The sequence below is a fragment of the Heloderma suspectum genome, chromosome 2 (genome assembly GCF_057233095.1).
Source record: "Heloderma suspectum isolate Gila_16-S chromosome 2, 16-S_ref, whole genome shotgun sequence".
In the NCBI taxonomy this organism is placed as follows: domain Eukaryota; kingdom Metazoa; phylum Chordata; class Lepidosauria; order Squamata; family Helodermatidae; genus Heloderma; species Heloderma suspectum.
Genome location: NC_139459.1, coordinates 172149275 through 172172422, shown reverse-complemented (window position 1 = coordinate 172172422; position 23148 = coordinate 172149275). Strand labels below are relative to the sequence as shown.

General features: G+C 47.8%; 2 protein-coding genes and 1 non-coding gene across 7 annotated transcripts; 1 reads left to right on the top strand and 2 right to left on the bottom strand.

Moving 5' to 3' along the window:
- Nucleotides 1–1034: 1034 nt before the first annotated feature.
- On the bottom strand, nt 1035–5528 carry RPL10 (ribosomal protein L10). Of its 2 annotated transcripts, none has more exons than XM_084836068.1 (7): nt 5479–5528; nt 5323–5355; nt 3099–3157; nt 2715–2822; nt 2200–2338; nt 1689–1851; nt 1035–1268 (listed from the first exon to the last, which is right to left on the bottom strand). In XM_084836068.1, the coding sequence occupies exons 2-7, from the start codon at nt 5343–5345 to the stop codon at nt 1113–1115; spliced, it is 648 nt and encodes a 215-aa protein (XP_084692194.1). In that variant the 5' UTR covers nt 5346–5355; nt 5479–5528; the 3' UTR covers nt 1035–1112. The 2 variants fall into 2 exon arrangements, with proteins under 2 accessions (XP_084692194.1, XP_084692195.1); XM_084836069.1 differs by having other exon boundaries at nt 5467–5496.
- LOC146353259 (small nucleolar RNA SNORA70) lies at nt 2004–2137 on the bottom strand. The gene has a single exon (XR_014788691.1). It is a non-coding gene; the product is annotated as a small nucleolar RNA SNORA70 (small nucleolar RNA).
- Nucleotides 5529–6245: 717 nt separating the features above from the next.
- On the top strand, nt 6246–22519 carry IDH3G (isocitrate dehydrogenase (NAD(+)) 3 non-catalytic subunit gamma). Of its 4 annotated transcripts, XM_084836059.1 has the most exons (14): nt 6246–6374; nt 8261–8302; nt 8913–8924; nt 10464–10561; nt 10728–10840; nt 12159–12219; nt 13749–13881; nt 17038–17171; nt 17573–17675; nt 18198–18344; nt 19528–19622; nt 20036–20096; nt 21599–21694; nt 21948–22184. In XM_084836059.1, the coding sequence occupies exons 1-14, from the start codon at nt 6306–6308 to the stop codon at nt 21948–21950; spliced, it is 1167 nt and encodes a 388-aa protein (XP_084692185.1). In that variant the 5' UTR covers nt 6246–6305; the 3' UTR covers nt 21951–22184. The 4 variants fall into 4 exon arrangements, with proteins under 4 accessions (XP_084692185.1, XP_084692187.1, XP_084692188.1 ...); XM_084836061.1 differs by lacking the exon at nt 8913–8924 and having other exon boundaries at nt 8261–8306; nt 21948–22519; XM_084836062.1 differs by lacking the exons at nt 6246–6374; nt 8913–8924 and adding an exon at nt 6525–6644 and having other exon boundaries at nt 8261–8306.
- The last annotated feature ends 629 nt before the right edge of the window (nt 22520–23148 follow it).

Below are 23148 nucleotides of genomic sequence, written 5' to 3'. Positions count from 1 at the left end.
AGTAGCAGGCGGGGGTAACACTGTGCCTGCACAACATGCAGCTGGTGCATTATGAACCCATTTTAGATCTTGAGGTTTTATCGAACTTCCCATGCAACTTATGTGGTGTTACTTGTCCTACTTACAGGAGCCATGAAATACAAAAATAAGCTTGTTTCTGAAGAATGCATTTTTGCCTAACTGAGTAAGTTGAAGAACATCTCAGGGTTGTATAGCATGAATGTACTGAAAGTGCAAATTGAGACATTGTGCATGCACATATCTCAGCCCTTTCCTCACACTTCTGCCCCAGTGGTCATTGTGCGACACAAGAGTAGACAGCTGATTCAGACTGCACTTACTGTTTTCTATTGCCATTCCCTTGCAGCCAAGCATGCAGAAACAAATGAGAACACTTCTCATAAAAATGCTGTCCATTTTCAAAATGTCCTGTCCTCAGGGAATGTTTTCTATATACAAAGACCACAAACTCAAGTTTTGTACGAGATGCCAGCCAGTTACCGCCCCTGCAAGCTCTGCATATGGGAGTATAACGGGGGTGGGCAACTTGTGGCTCTTCAAATGTTTGGCCTACAACTCTCATCATCTCTCACCACTGGCTAAGGCTGATAGGAGTTGTAGGCCAAAACACCTGAAGGGTCACAAGTTGCCCACCCCTGGACTACAGCCATGCATGCAACTATGGCTATGCATTGCAGGGCAAGACTGGTAATGGAAGATAAACTACTTGAAACATTCCTTGCCCACAATTACCAATCTTCTCATTAAAAAATGTCAGTGCTCTAAGCACAGGGAAATTCTCTATCTGATTATGTTGCAGTGCAAGTTTTGTGGGTTTTCCCCTTCCTTAGGAGCACATGCGACAGACCAACCTTTTTTTAATGGATTCATACTGTGGGAATTATCTTGAGACTTTGACAGGATTTGCTAATTCACAAGCATCTTCACTTTGGTTTCAGAATGAGAATGAACCACACCTTTTCAAGGTTACACTAAACCCAAACTCACCCAAATATTAACGATCACACAGCAGCTAGATAGAGCTGTTTATTCTCATGAATCTCCCTTCTAAAAAAGAACTGAGTGGAGCAGCCTATGGATACATCATGCACTCATGCTGCGTGCAGGGCACGCCACTTGTCCAAAGGCCCCCTGTTGGGGATGTATTTAACGCCACAGCCATCAGGGATAAGGCGCTTCTCAGCCACCATTTCTTCAAACTCATCAGCGTTGAATTTAGTGAAGCCCCATTTCTTGGAAATGTGGATCTGGAGCAGAGAATGAGGAAACAGCAGAAAATTATCCCAGGATTTCCAAATTGCCTCTAAGTGCTCTTTCTTAAAGCACTGGACACACGAACACATAAAAGCAACTACTACCACATATTAGCCCATCCCCAATGAGCCAAGAAACACTAATCACAGGCCCTGTACTTCCAGAGCAGTCTACAGCCAGTCACTTTGATATGGAGAAAGGTGATTAACAAATTAATCCTAGGTGGAAGGTTCTTTGTGATAAACAGCAAGAGACCAGCACAACTATATTGAGTTTTTAAAAAGAATCGTTAAGGTCTCACTAGAGTACCGAGAGATTCATCTTTTGTTCTGTGTCCTACCTTCAGAAGCACAATGTCTTTATACCCACACCCTCACAAACAAGGAAGTTAAGGCCCCATCCACACACATTACCTTCTGACGACCAGGGAACTTGAACTTGGCCCTGCGCAGAGCTTCAATTACATGTTCCTTGTTCTGCACCTTGGTGCGAATGGACATGATGACCTGGCCAATGTGCACACGGGCCACAGTGCCCTGAGGCTTACCAAAGGCTCCACGCATACCAGTCTGGAGCCTAATGAGAAACCAAAGCATAAGATTTTAGTTTATGATCTGAAAGGCTTGTACTAGGCTGAAAAACCACTACAAGCTCTCTTAGAATGTGTAAATAGAGCCAGCTGATCACCACAGGTGCTATGTCTATAGAAGCACCTCACCAAGAGTCAAAGGTGTTCCCAAGGTCCCTTAAGGTGCTCTGTACAAGGAACAGAGCACGTACACAACCAAGGGAGTTGCTGTGCGCAGTCAGTGCACACCAGCTGCTGATAGCAACAGGGGCTGGTCGGCTTAATTGACTGCACGCTCGCCCACACACCTCCTCACAAGTTTAGCATCAGAGCTGGGTCTCTAAATTATTCCTCACCTATCAGCTCCAGCACACGACAACATCTTGTTGATACGGATGACATGGAAGGGGTGCAGGCGCACACGGATGTGAAAACCATCCTTGCCACAACTCTTCACCATGTACTTGTTGGCACAGATGCGGGCCGCCTCTAGAGCTGTGGGGAGAAACACATGATGATCATAGATCATAGAATAGATCATAGAATAGTAGGGCTGGAAGGGGCCTACAAGGCCATCGAGTCCAACCCCCTGCTCAATGCAGGAATCCAAGTCAGAGCATCCCTGACAAATGGCTGTCCAGCCTCGTCTTGAAGGCCTCCAGTGTGGGAGAGCCCACCACCTCCCCAGGTAATTGGTTCCATTGTCGTATTGCTCTTACAGTCAGGAAGTTTTTCCTGATGTTCAGCCGGAATCTGGCTTCCTGTCACTTGAGCCCATTATTCTGTGTCCTGCACTCTGGGATGAATGAGGCAGATGACATAATCACAGCAACAGCAAGGGCAGGTTGCATGACCTGTTAACGTTCTTTACCTTCTGATGACAACTGCTCATATTCATCTGATACCATGTGCCCACAGAGTGGGAATTCATCAACCTTAGCCTTCTTCCTGCCCAGGTCAAAGATCCTGATCTTGGGATCTGAAGAAAAAGTAATTTCATTTCATCAGCACTGTTACATGAGGGCACAGGCAAGTAAACGAAGCTAGTTCTCTGACACTCCCTATCAAATGTGGGGAAGCCACTGGCCAAATTAGGTGCCATCCACTTTGCCTAGGCTGTTTTGAGTCTTTGCAAGGCAATCCCATCTCATGTTAAGTCCAATGTTGCTTTCTGGAAGCACAAAATTCCATTTATAATTCATCTCTTTCAAAAACAAATCCCAGTGATAACTTGGCTGACTGCCATCTTACTTACCAGGAACACCCCTGCAGAAGCGGGACTTGGGGTAAGGCTTGTTCTTGCAGTATCGATAGCTGCAGGAAGACAGAGTGGTGAGAGGACACTTTTTAAAATGGCAGCCACAAGAGCTGAACGTTTAAATAGATCAGTTATTGTATTCCCATCCTCTGGCCAGATATGTTGACGGCCACCCATTAGTTTCTGAACATCTCCCAGTTGGCCAACTTGTTGCCTCCAGGGAACACTGTTTGTTGTACCCAAGATAATATTAACTGTCAGTAAGCAAGAATGGTTGTGGGATTTAGAAACTGTCCTGAGTTGCAAGCTTGTACATAGGCCCTCAAGTTACTAGCCTAGAAAAATTTATACTAGCCTACTGAGGCTGCTGGAGGAATATTAAGACATAGAGCCAACCAGCACAATTGCCTACATGGAATTATATGCACTCATGCTGCATGCAATTTCTTGTCACCTATGGCTATCAGGTAAAATAATTAAGGATGCAATCCTATGCATGTTTAGACAGAAAAAAAAGTCCTACAACTCCCAGCATTCCCTAGCTAGCCATGCTGGCTGGGGCATGCTGGGAATGGTAGTACTGCTTTCTGTCTAAACAGGCATAGGATGGCACGCTAAATAAATCACTAATCAAATCATTAGTAAAAGGCTGAGAAACACTTGCCTTTATGTATTAGGCAGAGGGGTGCGAAGGGGAGAAGCGGCACGGCAACAGAACTGACCTTCCTCACAACAGTGTCCTTGCTTCATTTAATTTGCTCACACAAAAATGATTATGGGCTATTAAGCAGCATAGTAAAATATTCTATAAATGCTCAGAGATTCTCACCACATTCGGAACAAGCATAAGCGCCAAGGGCCATATCAAACCCTTAGCGGTCCTCAATGTAGTTTGGGCACCTCTACACAATCTATTCGGGGCCAGGAACATTTGCCTATGATAAGACAAATAGCTACTGCTATATGCCACAGTTAAGTATCCACTATTTTATGAGCTCTGATCCTTGTTTGGTATCTTCGTTGCGTTCATGCCAGAAATGAACTTATTAGAAAATCTAACTTGCATGAGCCGAAGTTAACAGTTTCTACCTGCCCTTCCCTCACAACTAATATTATACAGGATTGAATCAATAAGGGTCAAGTTCTGATAAAATTCACTTTGGCGCCCGGCCAGGGAGGTGGGGGCAGAGAAGAGGGAATGAAATGGGCTGGCTACAATAGAATTTGTTAGGTGGGAGATTTGGTCTTCTAATCCACTGGAGTCTGAGCTGTCCTCTCCGCTTAATTACATCCAACACCAAGAACAGTTTCTGCAGCAGGCCTTTGCCTCAAGTTAAGGCCTATCCAAATATCTGGTATACTACAATGGCAGAAAGAATAATCAATAAATGAGGAAGTCTTGCTTCACCTATGAACTCCCTAGATGGTCTTAGGCAACACTACTTTCAACCTCAACTCTCCATCAGCAATGTGGGGATGATACTGACCTAAATTTTTGCCCTAAGGATAACGTTTACATAAAGGATTCTGAACACTCTGAAGCACAAAATAAATGCCAAATATTAACATACTAGGTGGTGAAAATGAACAGAGGAGGGGTTTTGTCTCCATGTGCTGCTTGTGGACTTCCCAGGGTTACGTGGCTAGCCACTGTTGGAAGCGGGATGCTGGCCTAGGCCAACCCTTGCTTGAATTCAACATGTTCTTATACAAAGAGCAAGGAGGCAAGGTGGCAGCCAACACAAAAAATCTACCTTGCTAATCGGATACATTATGACATAGAAGGCTCCTTCTAATTCAGCCTTCCTCAAACTGGTGCCCTCCAGACGGGTCAGATTTCAACAAGATTATGGGAGGGCACCAGGCCAAGGAAGGCCGCTCTAATCCAACATTCTGGCTCCCAACAAGAGGACAACCAGATGTGGTGGGTCGGTCTTATGAAGACAACAGCCACCAACGAACGTCGCTTATCGTGGCCGGTATCTGTTGATAGACTTATTTCCCCCACGGCCACGATTCTTGGGCTGGGAGGAAAGTAAGTGGGAAGAGGAGATCAAGAAGGACCCCCCCCCCCCACAGCGGCAACCCCGTCCCTGCCCCGCTACAGCAGAAGCGCGCCACCCTCCCTTCCCTTCCCTTCTCCTCCCCAGTCCTCAATGCAGCCAGCCACGCTCTCTTCGCCCGCCTCGTTCTCTATCGACGGAGCGAGCGGGAAACTCACCAACGCGCGGGTCGGCGGCCCATGGTTACGGGTCTGGAAGAGAGACAGAGACAGAGAGTCAGTCACAGGCCCCAAGGGACCAAATGGGAACGGCCTGAGGCCCACTTCGCCCCCGCAGGCCAGGGCCGCCTGCGGCCACCTCACCCGCACACTCACCTCGCCGAGCGGAAAGAGAGTGGGGACGCGCCTGCGCGCCGCTTATCAATGGAGCCACTCTAGGACAGAGTTCTAACCATAGATGTCGGGCCTTGCGGCAGCCTATAGTGAGACCACGACTCGTAGAGGCTGTAGCATCGGGTAAGGCTAGACTGGCATCAGACGCCCCGTGATTTCCGGCTTGCTTGGGCGGGTTCATTTTACGCTCTTGGCAGTGGAAGGAAGTAGGAGGCGCTTCGACTTTTAGGGCGGAATTCTATGCACATTTAGACAGCACTGGCTGGGGCATGCTGGGAGTTGTAGGAATTTTTCTATCTAAACACATCTCTGCTTAGAACACTTCTATCTTCGTTTAGATAGAAAAAAAGTCCTACAGCTCCCAGCATCCCCCAGCCGTCTATGCTGTTTGGGGGATCCTGGGCGTTGTAGGACTTTTTTGTGTCCAGACATGCATCTGATTGCACCTTACATTTTAAAAAACACACAACCCTATTGGGTAAGGGTAGCATTTAACATAGGCCTAACCCCCTTATGCCATTACGAATACTAGCTAATAAAATGGCCGATGCAGCTCCCTTTATCGCTGCACAAGAATGAGAAGCACTCCGGGTAGAGCAGCAGAAATAACCGCCGAAGTTATTGGGATCTCAGAATCCCCACTTTTTCCCCTATCAGGAGTGTCACAGGATCGTCATTGCGCATGCGCTTCTTTCGCTATTCGCGCGGGAAGCTGCCATTATTCCTCGCGGGATTTTATCACAAGTCTCGCGGTGTTTGGATAAGGTTTCTTCAATTTTGCGCCCAGAGCCCCCCAAGGAGACTCGAGAATGGCGGCGTCTGTAGTTTTGAACACCACCAGGCTACTCTGGAGGCCGGTCTTGCTGGCACCTCGTTCGGTGAGAGGACGACTAACTCACGGTTGTGACATTGACCTTGTGGGAAGTGGTGGGAAACCGGGGCCCACATCGGGTTGTCGCCGCTGAGGCGAGGGGGAGGGGAAACAGTTGCGATGTTTCTGATTGGTTAGGAAACAAATGGTAGGCGGGGCAAAAGGAGAACGAGGCTTTCGCGTTGGCTCGACGGCCTGCGGAGGGCGATCCTAGAAAGATTCCCCGGGGGCGGTCCCTTTCCCAGAGGGCTCCGCTACGGATTGTTTTGATTGGACGGTAGGGTTAAAGGGTTGGGTAAAGTTGAGAGTTGTGTCTTCCGGATCAGGGCTGGGCAGATTTGGGGTTTTGTTTTTGTACTTGTGATTTCTTCATTTGGTGTTTTTTTTTTTTTGCAAAAGCCCCAAGACCCACCAACCAGATCTAGGTGGAAAACACCCCCAGGGTGCCTCTGAGCAATTTTTGAGTCTGGGAATTTGTTTTCAGGCCTGAAACGGAACTTTCTACTTTTCAGCAGTTGACTTTAGGTGGAAAAAGTCATTATGTCAGTGCTATTCTTAAACAGTTGGGACTCTGAAAGAAACCCTTGCTGATCTGCTGCAAATCTACCAGTAGATCCCCAGTTACAAGCACCCATTTCTCAGAAGGCAAACTGGTGAGGCTTAAAGAAAAGTAACTTGGCCAAGAACCTAAGTACAACACAGAGGTGGGGTCTCAGTTCCAAGACACAAAACCACTCTCTTGAAGCCACCGTTTTCTGCTCCAGCACCCATTTCACATCACAAACTGCTGATGCTCAGAGAAATGCATGCACAGCACAGGCAAAACTCTCTTCCCTCTTCCCCCCAGAATGTTCCCTACCACCTCCAAGCTTCCCTTTCATCTTCTTGGTTCACTGAACACACTTCAAAACAAAGCACTGAGCTGCAGCCACCCAACATTGTTATTTTCTGAGTCCCAGAGGCATCTTTGGACTTAAAGATGGTGCTGGAGGCTGGTGCATTACTTTGCAGCATGCCAGCCTCCCAGTTTTTTAAAAAAAAAATTAAATCAGGAGCAAGCAGTGAGCCAGGTGGGCACCAGTGGAGGTGACCACTGGCACATTGGATGTCCTCAGGCACTACTTTGGGGACCCCAATTGTGTAAACTTGTGTCGACAGGGGCATGACCGTAGCTTGAAGGGCCATGAGAGTTGGTATAAGGTTACGCTTCCCATATGCCACCCATGTCCTCCCACAGATCTGCCCCATTTCATCCATTCCGCTGGCATATCTTCGCTGGCAGAACAGCTCTGTTGGTATATCTGAGATGTTACACTAATAATTCTTCGTGTATGTATGTGGCGATGGCATATCCAGCATTGTGCCAGTATAGCTGGGCTTCTGCTGAATTCTGTTACCCCTCTGCCAGTGGATCTTGGATGTGGGATTGCACCCTTAAAAATGTGTTTGCTTAGTTTGATTTGATCAAAACATGCAACTGTTGGGTTATGAAAAACTGTTTGATCTCTTGAACATCACTGATGTGCATTTATATTTGCATAACATCATTTACAGCTTAATAGATAGTTACAGTTTAATTTCATTGTTTCATGACAGTGAACTAACTTGGGTTTTTGTAATTTGCATAAGGTTTTGCACAATACTACAAAAAGAAAGCTTTAAAAAATACAGTCGATGAGCCAGTTGACCAGAATTCTTTTTGACAGGTCAGAGATGACCCTGGTGTGTGGCAGAGGGAGATGGCAAGGCCTCACTCAAACCTAGAATGCTCTGGAACCAAGAAGGATGCCTAAGCCCAACTAGGCCCCATTCCCCTCTTGTAAGAATCAATGATGTCTGGATTCCCCAAATCTCTGTCCTTAGCCTATCCTGTTTTTTCTCTGTCCCTCACAGGTGCAGGTTCTAACAGATGGCAATCGCAGGAACGTGGCCTCGGTTTGTATAGCTCAGTGTTGTTGAATGTCTTTCAGCTAGAGGGCCAAATTCCATTTTGGAGAAGCTCTTAGGAGCTGCATTCCAGTGGTGGGCAGGGCCAAAGGCAAAAGGGGTGGAGCCAAGAATACCAGCATATTTTAGCTTAAAGTTCTTACTGTCAGTAACTGAATCTTAGCAGAGGCATTTCAACCTTTTAGAATGGGGCAAAACTGTAAAAGCCAGGAAACCACCCAATGATTGGTGGTTGAGGGAGGAGGGGGTGGCTGTGTTGCCATCTGGGGACCTGACGCCTGCCAGATTTAGTCTCCAGGCACCCCTGGAATAGCTTATGCCTGCTATTCCTTTGTTCTAGAGAAGTGCTGTAAACTCCTGCCTTATTACATATTACTTCCCCCCTGCCCCCCAAGTTCACCTACAGCTGTCTTAGATGTCCAGAGTGCTACAAGGACACAAGACATTGTAAAGCACTGTGCTGGTTAAAATGCTGGCTAAACGGTCTAGACGGGCATCCTTTTAACTAAGGTTGTATTTTCTGTACTGCTCTCTAAGACACCTGTTTTCTTTTTCTTCCCCCTTCTTCCCATATCGGTGCCTGTCACACCGCCTACAGCAACAGATTATTGTAAGTAGTTTTCCCAACTTGGCAATGTTAAGCGTTACATTCTAGCCAATGCGCAGAGGCCCCCAACTCCATCTGCCAAGTGTTCAGGGGTCTGCAAGAGGCCCAGGCTGGATGCTGATGGACAAGAGATGATGGCTAATTCGGTACTTCTGTTAAAAGAGAGGCATGAGGAATAAGTATGGCTCTGGGGCTGCAGGGCCAGAATGTGTGGCACTGCACATGCTTTGCATGTATACAGGCTGTGGTTTTAAAAACAACAAGGACAGCCCTGCTGTATCAGACCAAAGGTCCATCTAGTATAAAACATCCTGTTTCTGTGGGGCCCAGAGGCATTCTAGGGAAAAGAAAGAAAGATGACTGGGTGATTGGAAGCTGCCACTTGCCTTTGAAAGGCAACAAATAAACATTTGAAGGGGCAGGAGGCTTTGGGGGGTGACAAGTAGTAGTTATGTGTGGGTGTCAAGGTGCCTGTAATTGCCACGTTGGGGACCTAAGGGTTAGAATATACAGAGTCAGACCACTGGACCAGAGTATCTCTTTGGCCTCTGCTGATGTCTCTCAAAGTAGGGAGAGAAGGCCTGAGTCCTTCTTTGCAACCAGTGGTCTGAATAAATGTTTCTGGCACTTTGAGCATTATTTCTCTTTTGTTTTTTGCATTGAATTCTCCTTCAACTTAATTTAAGAAGAGCACTGCCTGGCGGATGGGTTTTCATAAGCTGGGTTTGTGAATACTGATTATTACACTTATTCACCCCTGATAACCAGAGGTCATGGTGGCTGAAAAGCAAAAATAAGCAAATGGAGAATAATGTGACAAGTGGAGTGTGCGTGTGGCCTAGGAAGCTAAAAGCATTGGGGAAGGCTGTAGCTCAGTGGTAGAACAGCTGCTTTGCATGCAGAAGGTCCCAGGTTCAATCCCTGGCATCTCTGGTGTCACTGGGAAACACTCCTGCCTGAAACCCTGGAGAGCCACCGCCATTCAGCATGAACAGTACTGAACTAGATGGTCTGACTGGGTAGAAGGCAGTTTCCTACGTTCCAGGCTGGATTTGTACATTACCAGGACAGGGGTGGGGGGGAGTCTAGTGGCTAGAGTAGGGTAGCTGATGCTACTTGGCTAGGAGCTAGGACTGTTGGGGTTTTCTACCTGGCTACGGATGGGAAATCTAAATCAGTGGGTTTTAAGCTGATCTGGGAGTTGTGGGGTTTCTCAGACATTGTTTCTCAAAGACAGGGATGGGGAACGTGTGGCCCTTTAGATATTGCTGGACTGCAACTCCTGTCTGCCCTCACCATTGGTTGTGCTGGCTAGGGCTGATGGGAGTTGCAGTCCGACAACATCTGGAGGGCCACATGGTCACCACCCCTGTTCAAGGGGAAGAGCTGTAATGGCGCACGAGCTTGTTTGCCCACTGCTGTCATTTTTCTGTGTGTTGCGCAGCCATTGGGAAGTGTTGCGCTATTCCCCCAGCTAGCATGGGGTGATGAATTTCTGGACTTTGTTCTAATCTGCCTGCACCCATTTCTCTTTCATTGCAGCCTCCGCCTGCCAAATATGGGGGGCGCCACACTGTGACTATGATCCCCGGAGATGGGATTGGGCCAGAACTCATGCTTCACGTCAAGGAACTGTTCAGGTATCAACTCCCTCTCTCTCCCTGCTTTCCAGAGCTGTGCGTCAATCGCTGGCAGCCAGACTCTAAGCTCTCACAGCTTGTGCTACCCTGGCAGACCCCCTTCTCATCCCAAAGCCATGTCCGGGATTCCCAGGGACTGCCCCAGACTTCTCTTGTCTCTCACCAGGCATGCCTGTGTGCCTGTGGACTTTGAGGAAGTTCTGGTGAGCTCGGCGGCATCGGAAGAGGACATCAAAAATGCCCTCATGGCTATCCGGCGTAACCGTGTGGCCCTGAAAGGTAAAGCTGATCTTTTCACAGCAGGTATAATCGTGCAAATGGGATGGATCCCCTGCTAAAGGGAAGCTGAGAAGATGAGGTGCAGGGGGTGTCCTTTGTGTCATTGGCTAACTCCAGGCGGGCAGCTGGAAGGGACTGTTGTGCTGAAGGAGGTCAAGGCTAGATCTGAGGTACTGTGCCAAAAGGGGTAGAGGGCTTGAGAAAGGCTGGGGGGGGTAGGCTGGGGAGGCATAGGGGCTCTCGTTGGGTCTTGGGTTCTTTAAGTAGGAGGGAGCCACCACACTTGGCTACTCAGCTCAATGTTTATGGGGCTCAAGAGCAACACAGGGAGGAGTTTGCCATCCCAATGGCGGATTGGCTTTTGCCTTCCCTTTCAGCAGATGTGGGGAACAGCTGGCCTTCCGGAAGTTGTTGGACGGCAACTCCCATCGGCCCTAGCCAGCATTAACTGATGGTCAAAGATGATGGGAGCTGCAGTCCAACAACATCTGGAGGGCCACCCATTCCACACCCCTGCTCTACAGCACGTGGTTCGGTTCACTTGCTTGAGTTGCTTGGATCCCCCTGTTCTAGTGGTCCCGTGATGCGGTACCCCTTGTGGGCTCCTGCCTTTTGTGTTTGGCACCCTGTGGTCTTAATCATGTTGGTTTAATCTGAGGGTGAGCTGCCTTGGGACATGGAGGCTGGGCTTCATGGCTGTCTTGCCCTTTACTGCTTAGGGATTTTATTATATTAAGTGGTATATAAGTATCGCTAATAACAGTAACAATAATGTACAGCTCCATGATTCTGTGTCTGACACTTTGGTGGTGGTGAGCAGTGGGGCAACCCTTTCTTTTCCAGTTCCTCTTGGTTATTAGACATTTTTGAGTTGATTTTGTGGCTCCAATTCTTTCTTTTTTCCTTTCTTCATCTGGAATGAGCCCATTCTGGGTTTTGCCATAACAATATGTGAAGAGACTAGCTCTGGGAGCCTCTCCTATCACTCGTGCATTAAAACAAAACAATTTTGTGCATCATCACAATAGATCTGGAAGACTGGTGCTGCTTATTCCCATTCTATGGATGGAGGAGCAGAGACTGAAAAACAGCACGCTTCCTCCAGCCTCCCAGTACATTTGTGGCCAGTAAGGAATTCTGAATATCCAGATTTCCTGGGCTTGATGCTCTCTCCACATCTGTTCCTAACCTGTGATGCGCACAGACAAGCAGGATTAGAATAGGCACTATTATCAGATTGCCCCATCTCAGCATCTCATGCTTGCCAGAGCAAGAAAGTGGGGCCCCTTTATTAACTGGTTCTCTCTTGGATTTATAGGAAACATTGAGACGAACCATAACCTGCCGCCTTCCCACAAGTCCCGGAACAACATACTGCGGTGAGATGAGAGAGGCTTAGCCCACATAGCAGGCAGCGCTTGGGAGTTTGTGAAAACTGGCCCCCACAACTTCAGCTGGCCAGCCATAGGTAGCGGCCCACCAGGAGATCCATGAATCACCTCTTTTTTGCCAGCTGCGGTGGACTGCAAAAACAAGGGGCTGGGGACAAACATCTGGCAGCCAACAACCCATGGCTGGGAGGCTGCATTCTGCTTAGTGGGTCACAGGTTGTGCAGAATGAGGTTAAAAGCTGAAATGTGGACTCCAGGCTGGGGTTGAGGGGGAGCGTCATAAGCTGCTTCTTGCCAGTTCCTCCCAGGGCCATGGCATCTCTCAGAAGGCCGGATGCCCCCTGCTGTCTGTTGCTCTCTCCATCTCCATCCTTTCAAGGATTTGCAGGGTCCTGGACAATGCTTTCCTTTGCATTGCATCACCTGCACCCAGTTCTGCTGACAGGCGACTGGTAGGCCGAAATAGTGACCCTTGCACTGGTACCACCATGGCTGGAGGTGGGAATGTTCTGCACAGGAGAGGTTGCTGTACAAGTGCCGAGTTGGATGCTGCTTAAAATGTAAAGGGAGCCTTCTTAAGGAGGCACGTGGATAGTTCCTAGGGGCGATTGGAATCCTCTTCTTCCCAAAGTTTCTAGTACACCTAATGGTGCGGTGTATGGCGCCCTCAAGGCCCTCAGCCTGCTTTAAAAAAAATTATGGCGGAGCAGTATTTGACAACACGTTTGCTGTATTTGATAAGGTCATTGGAGCCAGACCTGGCCTGGGCAGCCTGCACCATTGGGACTGAGATGGAAGCTTCAGAACTTTAAGCGTGCAATCCTATGCATGTTTAGACAAAACTCCCAGCATTCCCCAGCCAGCCTGGCTGGTTGGGGAATGCTGGGAGTTGTAGGACTTTTTTCTGTCTAAACATGCATAGGATTGCACCCTAAACAGCTTCTTCTCAGTCCTTCCTGGATGTTGTTTCCTAGCCCCTCTGCCTGCCTCTAACTCCCACACACTTCCCATGCCAGTACTGGCTGAAAAAAATAAACACATTCCAGATTCTTAAAAAAGAACAACAAAAAGCCATGGATCTTGGAATGTTAAGCTATCATATATATGCCAGTGTCCTTAATTTGCGTATTGCTTACTGTGGTGGTGCCACAAGTCCCAAGAGTGAGGTAATGCCAGTCTGCTGTGACCACCATCTGTGTCTTGGTGTGGCTTTACTTCTAGTTTGTTGAGCTGGGGAGCAGACAGCCATGCAGCATTAGAGAATGGGAGCACAGGCCTGTGTTCCCAACCAGAGCCAGACCCAGCAGCTCTCCAGCTCCAGCCCAGGCATGCCAGAAAACCCCCCTTCCTGTGATGCAGGTGGTCTGCCGAGAGCATAGCAGGTTTATCACTAGCAACATGATGCTCTTGTTCAGGCAGTTGGCCAGGCTGGTGGAGAAGAACCAATCAAGTGCTTCCTGAAGCGACTTGGGAGTCTGTGCCGTGTGACCTTCTCCTTTGCTTTTCTGCCTCCACAGCACTAATCTGGATCTCTTTGCCAACTTGATCCATTGCAAGAGCCTTCCAGGAGTGGCAACCAGGCACCATGACATCGACATCCTGATAGTCCGGGAGAACACGGAGGGGGAATACAGCAGCCTGGAGCATGAGGTGCCCATTAGCAGAGGAAGCCAGTCTTACCCTTTTTATTCCACCCCTGCACCTTGGCCTCAATCCTATTTGCATAAGGGCAAGGCCATTTCCAATGAACTTGAGCACACTCTGGGAGAGAGCGGAGCTATACCTGGCGTGCTATGGTCCGTGGGGTCACGAAGAGTCAGACACGACTTAACGACTGAACAATGACAAAGGCCGTTTCCCATGTGGGGAAGCTTGTTGGCTTTGCGAGCGCCTTCTGCAGCATACCTGCTCTCTCCTTGTGGCAGGTCTGAGTAGGGTGTTGAGGGATGGGAATGGATGGATGGTCTTGCTGTACGGCAGTGCCTTGGACTAAGTGATCTTTCAGTGCAGGATCAGAGTAGCACTCTACGTTGCGGGTTGGCAGCTGGCAATCCAGGAGCTCAGCCTGGCCCTCTGCTTCCCCTCCAGTCTCCAGGGTTCCTGCCCTTATTGTGCACCTCCCCGTGCTTTCTCCTAGATGCTGACAGAGGGGTCTTTAACCCCCTCCTCCTCAGTGTGAACAGCCACACAGTTTCCCCCTGAAGCACTTCTTGTTGTTGTTGTTCAGTTGTTAAGTCGTGTCTGACTCTTTGTGACCCCATGGACCATAGCACGCCAGGCTTTCCTGTCCTCCGCTCTCTCCCGGAGTGTGCTCAAATTCATATTCATTGCATCGGTGATGCTATCTAGCCATCTCATCCTCTGCCATCCCCTTCTCCTTTTGCCTTCAATCTTTCCCAGCATCAGGGTCTTTTCCAGAGAGTTTTCTCTTCGCATTAGGTGGCCAAAATATTGGAGCTTCAGCTTCAGTATCTGTCCTTCCAATGAGCAGTCAGGGTTGATTTCCTTTAGGACGGACTGATTTGACCTCCTTGCAGTCCAGGGGACTCGTAAGAGTCTTCTCCAGCACCACAGTTCGAAGGCATCAATTCTTCGGCACTCAGCCTTCCTTATAGTCCAGCTCTCACAGCCATATGTTGCTACTGGGAAAACCATAGCTTTGATTATATGAATCTTTGTTGGCAAGGTGATGTCTCTGCTTCTTACTATGCTGTCTAGGTTTGCCATAGCTTTCCTCCCAAGGAGCAAGCGTCTTTTAATTTCATGGCTACAGTCCCCGTCTGCGGTGATCTTGGAGCCCAAGAAAATAAAATCTGTCACTGCTTCCATTTCTTCCCCTTCTATATGCCAGGAAGTGATGGGGCCAGATGCCATGATCTTCGTTTTTTTAATGTTGAGTTTCAAACCAGCTTTTGCACTCTCCATTTTCACCCTCAACAAGAGGCTCTTTAGATCCTCTTCACTTTCTGCCATTAGGGTGGTATCGTCTGCATATCTGAGGTTGTTGATAGTTCTCCCGGCAATCTTAATTCCGACCTGTGATTCATCCAACCCGTCATTTCTCATGATGTACTCTGCATATAAATTAAATAAGCAGGGCGACAATATGCAGCCTTGTCATACTCCTTTCCCAATTTTGAACCAGTCGGTTGTTCCATGTCCAGTTCTTACTGTTGCTTCTTGTCCCTCATACTGGTTTCTCAGGAGACAGGTAAGGTGGTCTGGTACTCCCATCTCTTTCAGAATTTGCCAGAGTTTGTTGTGATCCACACAATCAAAGGCTTTAGCATAGTCAATGAAGCAGAAATAGACATTTTTCTGGAATTCTCTTGCTTTCTCCATGATCCAGCGAATGTTGGCGATTTGATCTCTAGTTCCTCTGCCTCTTCGAAACCCAGCTTGTACTTCCAGTAGTTCTCAGTTCACATACTGCTGAAGCCTAGCTTGTAGGATTTTGAGCATCACCTTGCTGGCATGTGAAATGAGCGCAATTGTACGGTAGTTTGAACACTCTTTGGCATTGCCCTTCTTTGGAATTAGAATGTAAACTGACCTTTTCCAGTCTTGTGGCCACTGTTGAGTGTTCCAAATTTGTTGGCATATTGAGTGCAGCACTTTAACAGCATCATCTTTTAGGATTTTAAATAGCTCAGCTGGAATATTGTCTTCTCCACTAGGTTTGTTGTTAGCAATGCTTCCTAAGGCCCACTTGACTTCACTCTCTAGGATGTCCGGCTCAAGTTCAGTGAGCGCACTATCATGGCTATCAGGGACGTTAAGATTTTCCTGTATAGTTCTCCTGTGTATTCTTTCCACCTCTTCTTAATCTCATCTGCTTCTGTTAGGTCCCTGCCTTCTTTGTCCTTATCAACGTTCCCTTGATATCTCCAATTTTCTTGAAAAGATCTCTAGTCTTTCCCATTCTATTGTTTTCCTCGATTTCTTTGCATTGTTCATTTAAGAAGGCCTTCTTGTCTCTCCTTGCTATTCTCTGGAACTCTGCATTCAATTGGATATATCTTCCCCTTTCTCCTTTGCTTTTCGCTTCCCTTCTTTCCTCAGCTACTTGTAAAGCCTCATCAGACAGCCACTTTGCTTTCTTGCATTTCTTTTTCTTTGGGATGGATTGAGTTGCTGCCTCCTGAACAATGTTATGGCCCTCCGTCCATAGTTCCTCAGGCACTCTGTCTATCAGGTCTAATCCCTTAAATCTATTCCTCACCTCCACTGTATATTCATGAGGGATATGATTTAGGTCATACCTGAATGGTTTAGTGGTTTTCCCTACGTTCTTCAATTTAAGCCGAAATTTTGCAACAAGAAGCTCATGATCTGAGCCACAGTCAGCTCCAGGTCTTGTTTTTACTGACTGTATGGAGCTTCTCCATCTTTGGCTGCAAAGTACATAACCAATCTGATTTCGATATTGACCATCTGGTGAAGTCCATGTGTAGAGTCGCCGGAGCATCTCTTAGCAGCTACCAAAGCAAAGCAAACAGGAGTGAGCAGCCGAGTTTCTGTGCACACTGACTCTGCATGTGAGGGGAAGAGCCGTTTGTTTTTGCTTTGTTTTGGTTGGGTGGGAGACAAGTAAGCAGAGCCTATAGCTCTGGTGCAATTAAATATATGGCCGCTCTTAAAAATTAGATATGGTGTGTATCTTGGATGGGAAAACCACAAGCAGGGAGTTGGGTTCCTAGGGGTGGCAGTCCTCTGAGTCCGGGTTTGCAGTGTCCTTGCCCATTTCCCCCTTGGTACTGGGCTGGAGGTAAATCCCAGAGACACTGATGATGCCCCTCCCCACAGAGTGTGTCCGGCGTAGTGGAGAGCCTGAAGATCATCACCAAGACCAAGTCGCTGCGCATTGCAGAATACGCTTTCAAGCTGGCATGCCAGACCGGTCGCAAGAAGGTGACAGCCGTCCACAAGGCCAACATCATGTAGGTCATTGACCCTGTGCCATTCGTTTGGTTTTTTGAGTGTGTGGGATGAGGGGAAACAGGAATGGCTGTGGAAAGGGGATGAGAATTCTCTGGCTCAGTGCTGGCCAAGCCTTTTGGCAGAATGTGTTCATGGTAGGAAATGGTGCCAGTCCAGTGCACGGTATAGTACAGGCCACTGTGCCTTGGGGCAGTTTTCCTCCCAAGCTACTGAGTCGGAGTAGGCAGCAGTGCTTGTGGGGGAGGCAGGCAGGAGTACAGGCCTGACTCTGCTCCACGGACCTTCCTGCTCCTGTCCAGGATTGCCACAAGTGCTTGCTGCCTCTCCCACTGGTGGCACCTTTGCTGCAGGTTGGCCAACTGCTCTGGCTGATCTTGCCCCTTTTCCCTCTCCCATAAAGGAAGCTGGGGGATGGACTCTTCCTGCAGTGCTGCAAAGAGGTGGCAGCTGGCTACCCAAACATCACCTTCGATAGCATGATTGTTGACAACACCACAATGCAGGTACTCTAGTGTTGGTCTGGTTTCATGTCCAACTGCATTTTCAAATGCAAGACTTGAGTCTTTTTTGAGGAAAATCCAACCTTGGTTTTCATTCCTTTTGGCAGTCAACTCAGAGCTTCCCACTAAGGCCCCTTCAGATTTCTTCAATAGCCTCTCCCAATTTCCTCAGTTTTTCCATAAAGCCACGTGGCCGCCTTCCATGAGCAGATCCCATGAAACTTGCACAAGTGTTAGTCCCATTGGTTTGTGCCCACAGACTTCATTTTGGTAAAAATGTTCTCTACAGTCATGAGGACTAGAAATTTTAGTTTTTATTTGATCAAGGCATTGCAGAACTCCCTGGTGTTAAAGGAGACTAAAGTAATATTCACTGGAATGGTTTAAATTCGGAGAGCTTTTATGCATGATTTTGGGTAGATCTGAAACACATCACCATTCTTTTGTGACTGGGTTGAGTGGGAAGAAAGAGGACTTTTATGGTTGCTGTCACCTTTCCACTTACTGCCTTCTCTGAATTCCTAGCTGGTGTCCCGCCCACAGCAGTTTGACGTCATGGTTATGCCTAACCTCTACGGCAACATCGTCAACAACGTCTGTGCTGGACTGGTTGGGGGGCCGGGCCTGGTGCCTGGGGCCAACTATGGCCGTGACTATGCAGTTTTTGAGACGGTGAGGCCTAGAAGGAAGCTGAGATTCAGAAAGGGGTGGATGTCAAATGCTCTGGTAAAATGGGGGAGATGTGATCTAGTCAGGAATGCGTAGCTGCCAACCGAACATGTGCTCTACCTAAGGGCTTGTGCAGACTTAATGTGTGGGATGCTCTTCGCTGCGTTGAAGAGATTGGGAGCAAACCACAGGTTCACATGCTCTCTGTCTGGATCACATGTTCCTCACCTGCCTTAACTGTGGTCGGGTGTTACATTGGCACCAATATTAACTAGAGTTAAGGCTACCTAGGATTCCAGCTTAACCAAGATTTGAAACCTGCTTGGGTGTGTGCTGCGATAGGGACGGATAGACAGAGGAGGATGTTCTGAAGCTGAGATTTGCAGCATCCCTCAGGGGTGTGTGCTGGTCACAGCATCCCATGGGGAATGATTTGCTTATGATGCTTGCTTGCTACCTTACTAGAAGAAGCTATTGCTGGTTGCTCATACAGCGCCATTGTGATACAGAGCTGTACGCAGCAGAGGTGGGCAACCTGTCCTATGCTGCTCTCTGCAGCCTGCCAGCTTGGGGGAGGCCCATCTACTTTCCCCTGCAGCCCAGTGTGTGTGTCTCCATGTGCATGTGGCCCCCACCTCTCCACCTGGTGCCACATGAAGCCTTCACAGTGGAAGAGGTTGCCCGCCCCCCTACTTTATAGCATGAGTGGGGAAGGATAGGCCCCTGCCCCAAGGACCCTACAGTATAAGGTTTGACCATGGGGAGGGAGAAGCTTAACAAATGGAGGTGGGATTTTATGACATAGGGAGAGTATAAAAATATAGGTGCCCAGAACTGGCCCTCATAATTTGCATTTAGTCATAGAAGCAGGTGGGGTGCTGGTTGCTCATGGGCACAGCTGGCTTGGGTGGGAGCTGCCAGCTTCCTCCTCTAAGTTAGTCCCTCCAGTTGCAACCAGCAACCACTCAACTGGAGGAAGGGTCCCCAAGTCAGAGGCTGTGACTTCTAGCTAAGCTGGAGTCCTGGCATCTCTCAGTTAAGCATTGCCTGGAAGAAACGGGGAGAGGCCAGAATATGCCAGCCAAAACAGGATCTCTTCTGCATTTTGGAAATGCTCTTGTTCCACTGATCATATAACTCAGTGTAACACCTCACCTCTGGTTTTTTTCCTCCTCCTCCTTTCCAGGCCACACGCAATACCGGCAAAAGCATTGCGGGCAAGAACATTGCCAACCCCACAGCCATGCTGCTTGCCAGCTGTATGATGCTGGATCATCTCAAGTATGTGTTGGAGCCCTCTCCCACCACCCCAGCTGCAGCCTCATGCTTCCCTCAGAGACCCAATTTCTCCCGTTCCTAACTGTGAGAGCTAATGTGGTGGACTGTGGTGAAGACCTTGCTTCACATTCCAGCTCAGTTAAACTGTTAAATTGGGAGGTGGTGACTGGCCCAATGTACCTTACAGGGGTTTTCTGAGAATAAAATGTGGAAACCACCTACCCTGCCCTGAGCTCCTTAGAGGACGGGTGAGCTAAAAAATCAATTAAACATATATCCCACCCAGTGGCAGTTCCTACCATAATAATACAGGGAGTGGGAAGAGACTGGATTTAGGCTGCTGTTCACCCCTTGGATCTGTTATATTTATTTATATCCTGCCTTTTTCCCAATACTGGGAATCTGTTGTTTGTTAGATTGCACAGCCATGCATCTGTGATCCGCAAAGCAGTCCTGGCCTCCATGGATGATGAAGAAGTAAGTTGCTCTTCTCCTTTTCCTCCTCCTGGTCCAATGATGAATCAAGAAATTTGGGAATGAGGTTTCTTATATATCTAGTCGGTGGGTGCCTTTCCCTTCGAACTTTACATATCAGCAGAGGTCTTAGAATCCATTGTAGAACATTTCACCTTGGTTTCTTGTTCATTCTGGAATGGAACCCCAAACTGGGCTTGCCATTCTAAGGTATGGTTGATATGCTCTTAAGATACAAGTTGTAACCGTTCTTAGAGAAATTATGATTGATGCAGCCATTGGCGAAAACATGCTCTTTGAGCCTCTCCTTTTTGAGATAAAACGAAGACGGATGAGCAGGTGATGGTCCATTTGTCCTAGTGGGGGTGCAGATGGATCAGAGAAACGGCTGGGGAGTGGGAGGGATTATCATTTTTTAAATGTCTAAGGTGCAATCTTAGGGTCCCTGGGAAGGCATCCCGGGGGTCACAGAATTTTTCAGATCTCTGAGCCTGGAGAGAGAGGTCCAACCTTGCAAGTCTTCTACCTGCAGCTGTGGAAAGGTCCACAGCTGGTGCTTCTCTGACACTGCAGCTCCAACATTGGAGATGGCAAAAAGGACCCGTGCCAGGGAGAGCAGGACCACACCCCTCCTGCTTCCAATATGTTTCTGGAATGGCAGCGGCAGGACAGAACGACACAGTTGGAAGCAATGGGAGGGGAAGTTTTTTAAAAAAAGAGTAACTGGTCAGAAAAGGCCAAATAAAAAGGGGGGAAGAGCTATGCCCTGCCCCATCTTCCACCCAGCCAGTGTGAGCTAGCAGGGCAAAAGAAAAGGCGGTTTCTCTGCCTCAGTTTCTCCCTCCCCATAGGATAGTTCTGCCTGGGACTTTCAGAGAAACAAAACTTCAGAAAGGCTTTTGCCTCTGGCACTTGTTATGGAGGGGCAGCGTTGGTACAAAGCCTAATGGTGTTGTTATAAGGAGGCTGGGGCGAGTAGTCCATCCTTTCAGTTGGGCAACAGCCACAAGGACTGAAGCGTGTACAGGAAATGTATGCCTCCCTTAGCAACTGTGTTCTCTTAACTGCCCTCACACTTGCGGGGGGATAGCCTATTTACTCTACAAACCTATGGTGGCTTTATAGCTATTTCTTTCATGGAAGCCATGAAATATTTTTTTAACTACATAAGATCCCTACCACACCTCCCCCTGACCTTTAGTTTTGTGGGTTTATCTGGGGCACAGAAACACCAACTGTTCTACTCGACTATTGGTCTTCTGGTACATCGGGACTCTCTTCTGGGTCACAACCTGACCTATGCTGCGTCACAATGACTGTGTTTCCACCACACAAGTATATGTTAAAAATAATTAAGAAGTGGGTCCCCCAACTGTGAGTTTGGGCTGAAGGTGGATCCCAGGTTTGCAAAGGTTGCAGAACACTGTTTATCTAGACAGAACTCTGTGGATGGGCAACTGTGAGAGGCTGGCTCAGTGCAACTCCTTCCCTTCTTTCACCTCCAGACCCACACACCAGATATTGGGGGCCAGGGCACAACCTCAGCAGCTGTTCAGTCGATCCTGAAACAGATCCGCAAAGCTAACCCAAACCTGGCACAGGTGAGGTGGGCGGGAAGGTGGTAGAGTGCAGCTCTTGGGAGGTGCGGGGTGGGTGGGTTGCAGAAGCTGAGGAAGAGAAGTTGTGTGTGATTTTTGTCCTCGTACACCAAGCCTAGTGAAAGCCAAGGGGGACTTCCATTTTTAAAATGGGAATTTGGAAGACATACCAGGTATGGTTAGGCAGAATGAGAGAGAGAGAAAATAGACTCTCTGAGCTGCTTGCATTAACGAATGAACCATTTTTTTTTTTTAGTAAGTGACATCCTGAATCCTAAGAAAAGCAGCAAAGGAGTTTCCCCAGCTGCAAATGAAACAAATACCTGCTCCTATCTCCATTAAAGAGGTAGGAGCAACCCTGCTATTTGTGAATGGATCTGTCTTTTCCATTACAAGCTGTCAAAGCACAATCTCCATCTTCTGTACATAGTGTGTAAGTTGGCATTTCCTCCCCACCTCCCCAAAGGAAATAAATGTAAATGTGAGGTCTATCATGTTTGTGCGGGTCTGTTGCTTTTAAGTTGACTGGTAGACCAGAATAGGAAAATGGATTAATGTGGGATAAGAAAAAAGCAGGGGAAGGCTTTGGGGTAGGAATCCTGGTTTTGGTTTTTCTGGGAAGGATCTAGTGAGTTTTACTGAAGGCACCTGCAAGCAAGGACAGTATAATTGCAATGAAATTAAAGGGCCAGGAGTACTTGGTTTGGGAAGGGAGTGGCTGCTTCTAGGAGTATAATTGCTGTTCAAGGCATCTGAAATGATTATTTTAAAAACATAAGATTTTTTTGTGGCTATGTGTTCTTATAAATCTTTTGTCCAATCAACTACAAAAAGACACCCTTAATTTTCAGGAGACTAAATTATGTAACCATCTCTCTTCATGAAAGCTATGGTTAATCTGTGAGGGGGGGTGTGTGCTCAAACCTTTGCCCTAAGGCAATGTGTGTGTTTTTTTCCCCATCCTGCACAAATAGTGCACCATTTCTTGATTGGCTTTCTTGTGCTTCTGTGAGCACTGGGGAACACTAAGGAGCTGCAGGACATTACAGTTGTACCTTCAGTCTTTATAGTCATAAGGCCTAGAAACTTGCCCTCCTGTGCACTAAGTGAGAACTGTGCATGTAGTAGACAACTGGGGAGGTAAATTATGCATTCTGATGCTCATCCAGATCTTGCTGAATTGTGCGGTTCTAGAGCAGGAGGTTTGCTTTTCTGTTTAAATGAGAAGCAGGTCATCTCAGGCTGCTGAACCTGCAGCTTTTATTGTACTTGTGTTGAACTGCCCACACACAGCCCTGCTCTCCCTCCATAGCAATGCATTAGAAAGAAAGTAATACAAGAAGAATGGCAAGACTTCCTCACTTCACAGGAAGAGTACAAAACTCCTAACCCTTCCCCTCACAAAAGATAAGAACCTGCTCCTGGTGGGGTTCTTCTCCCCTGCCACAGTTCTCCTA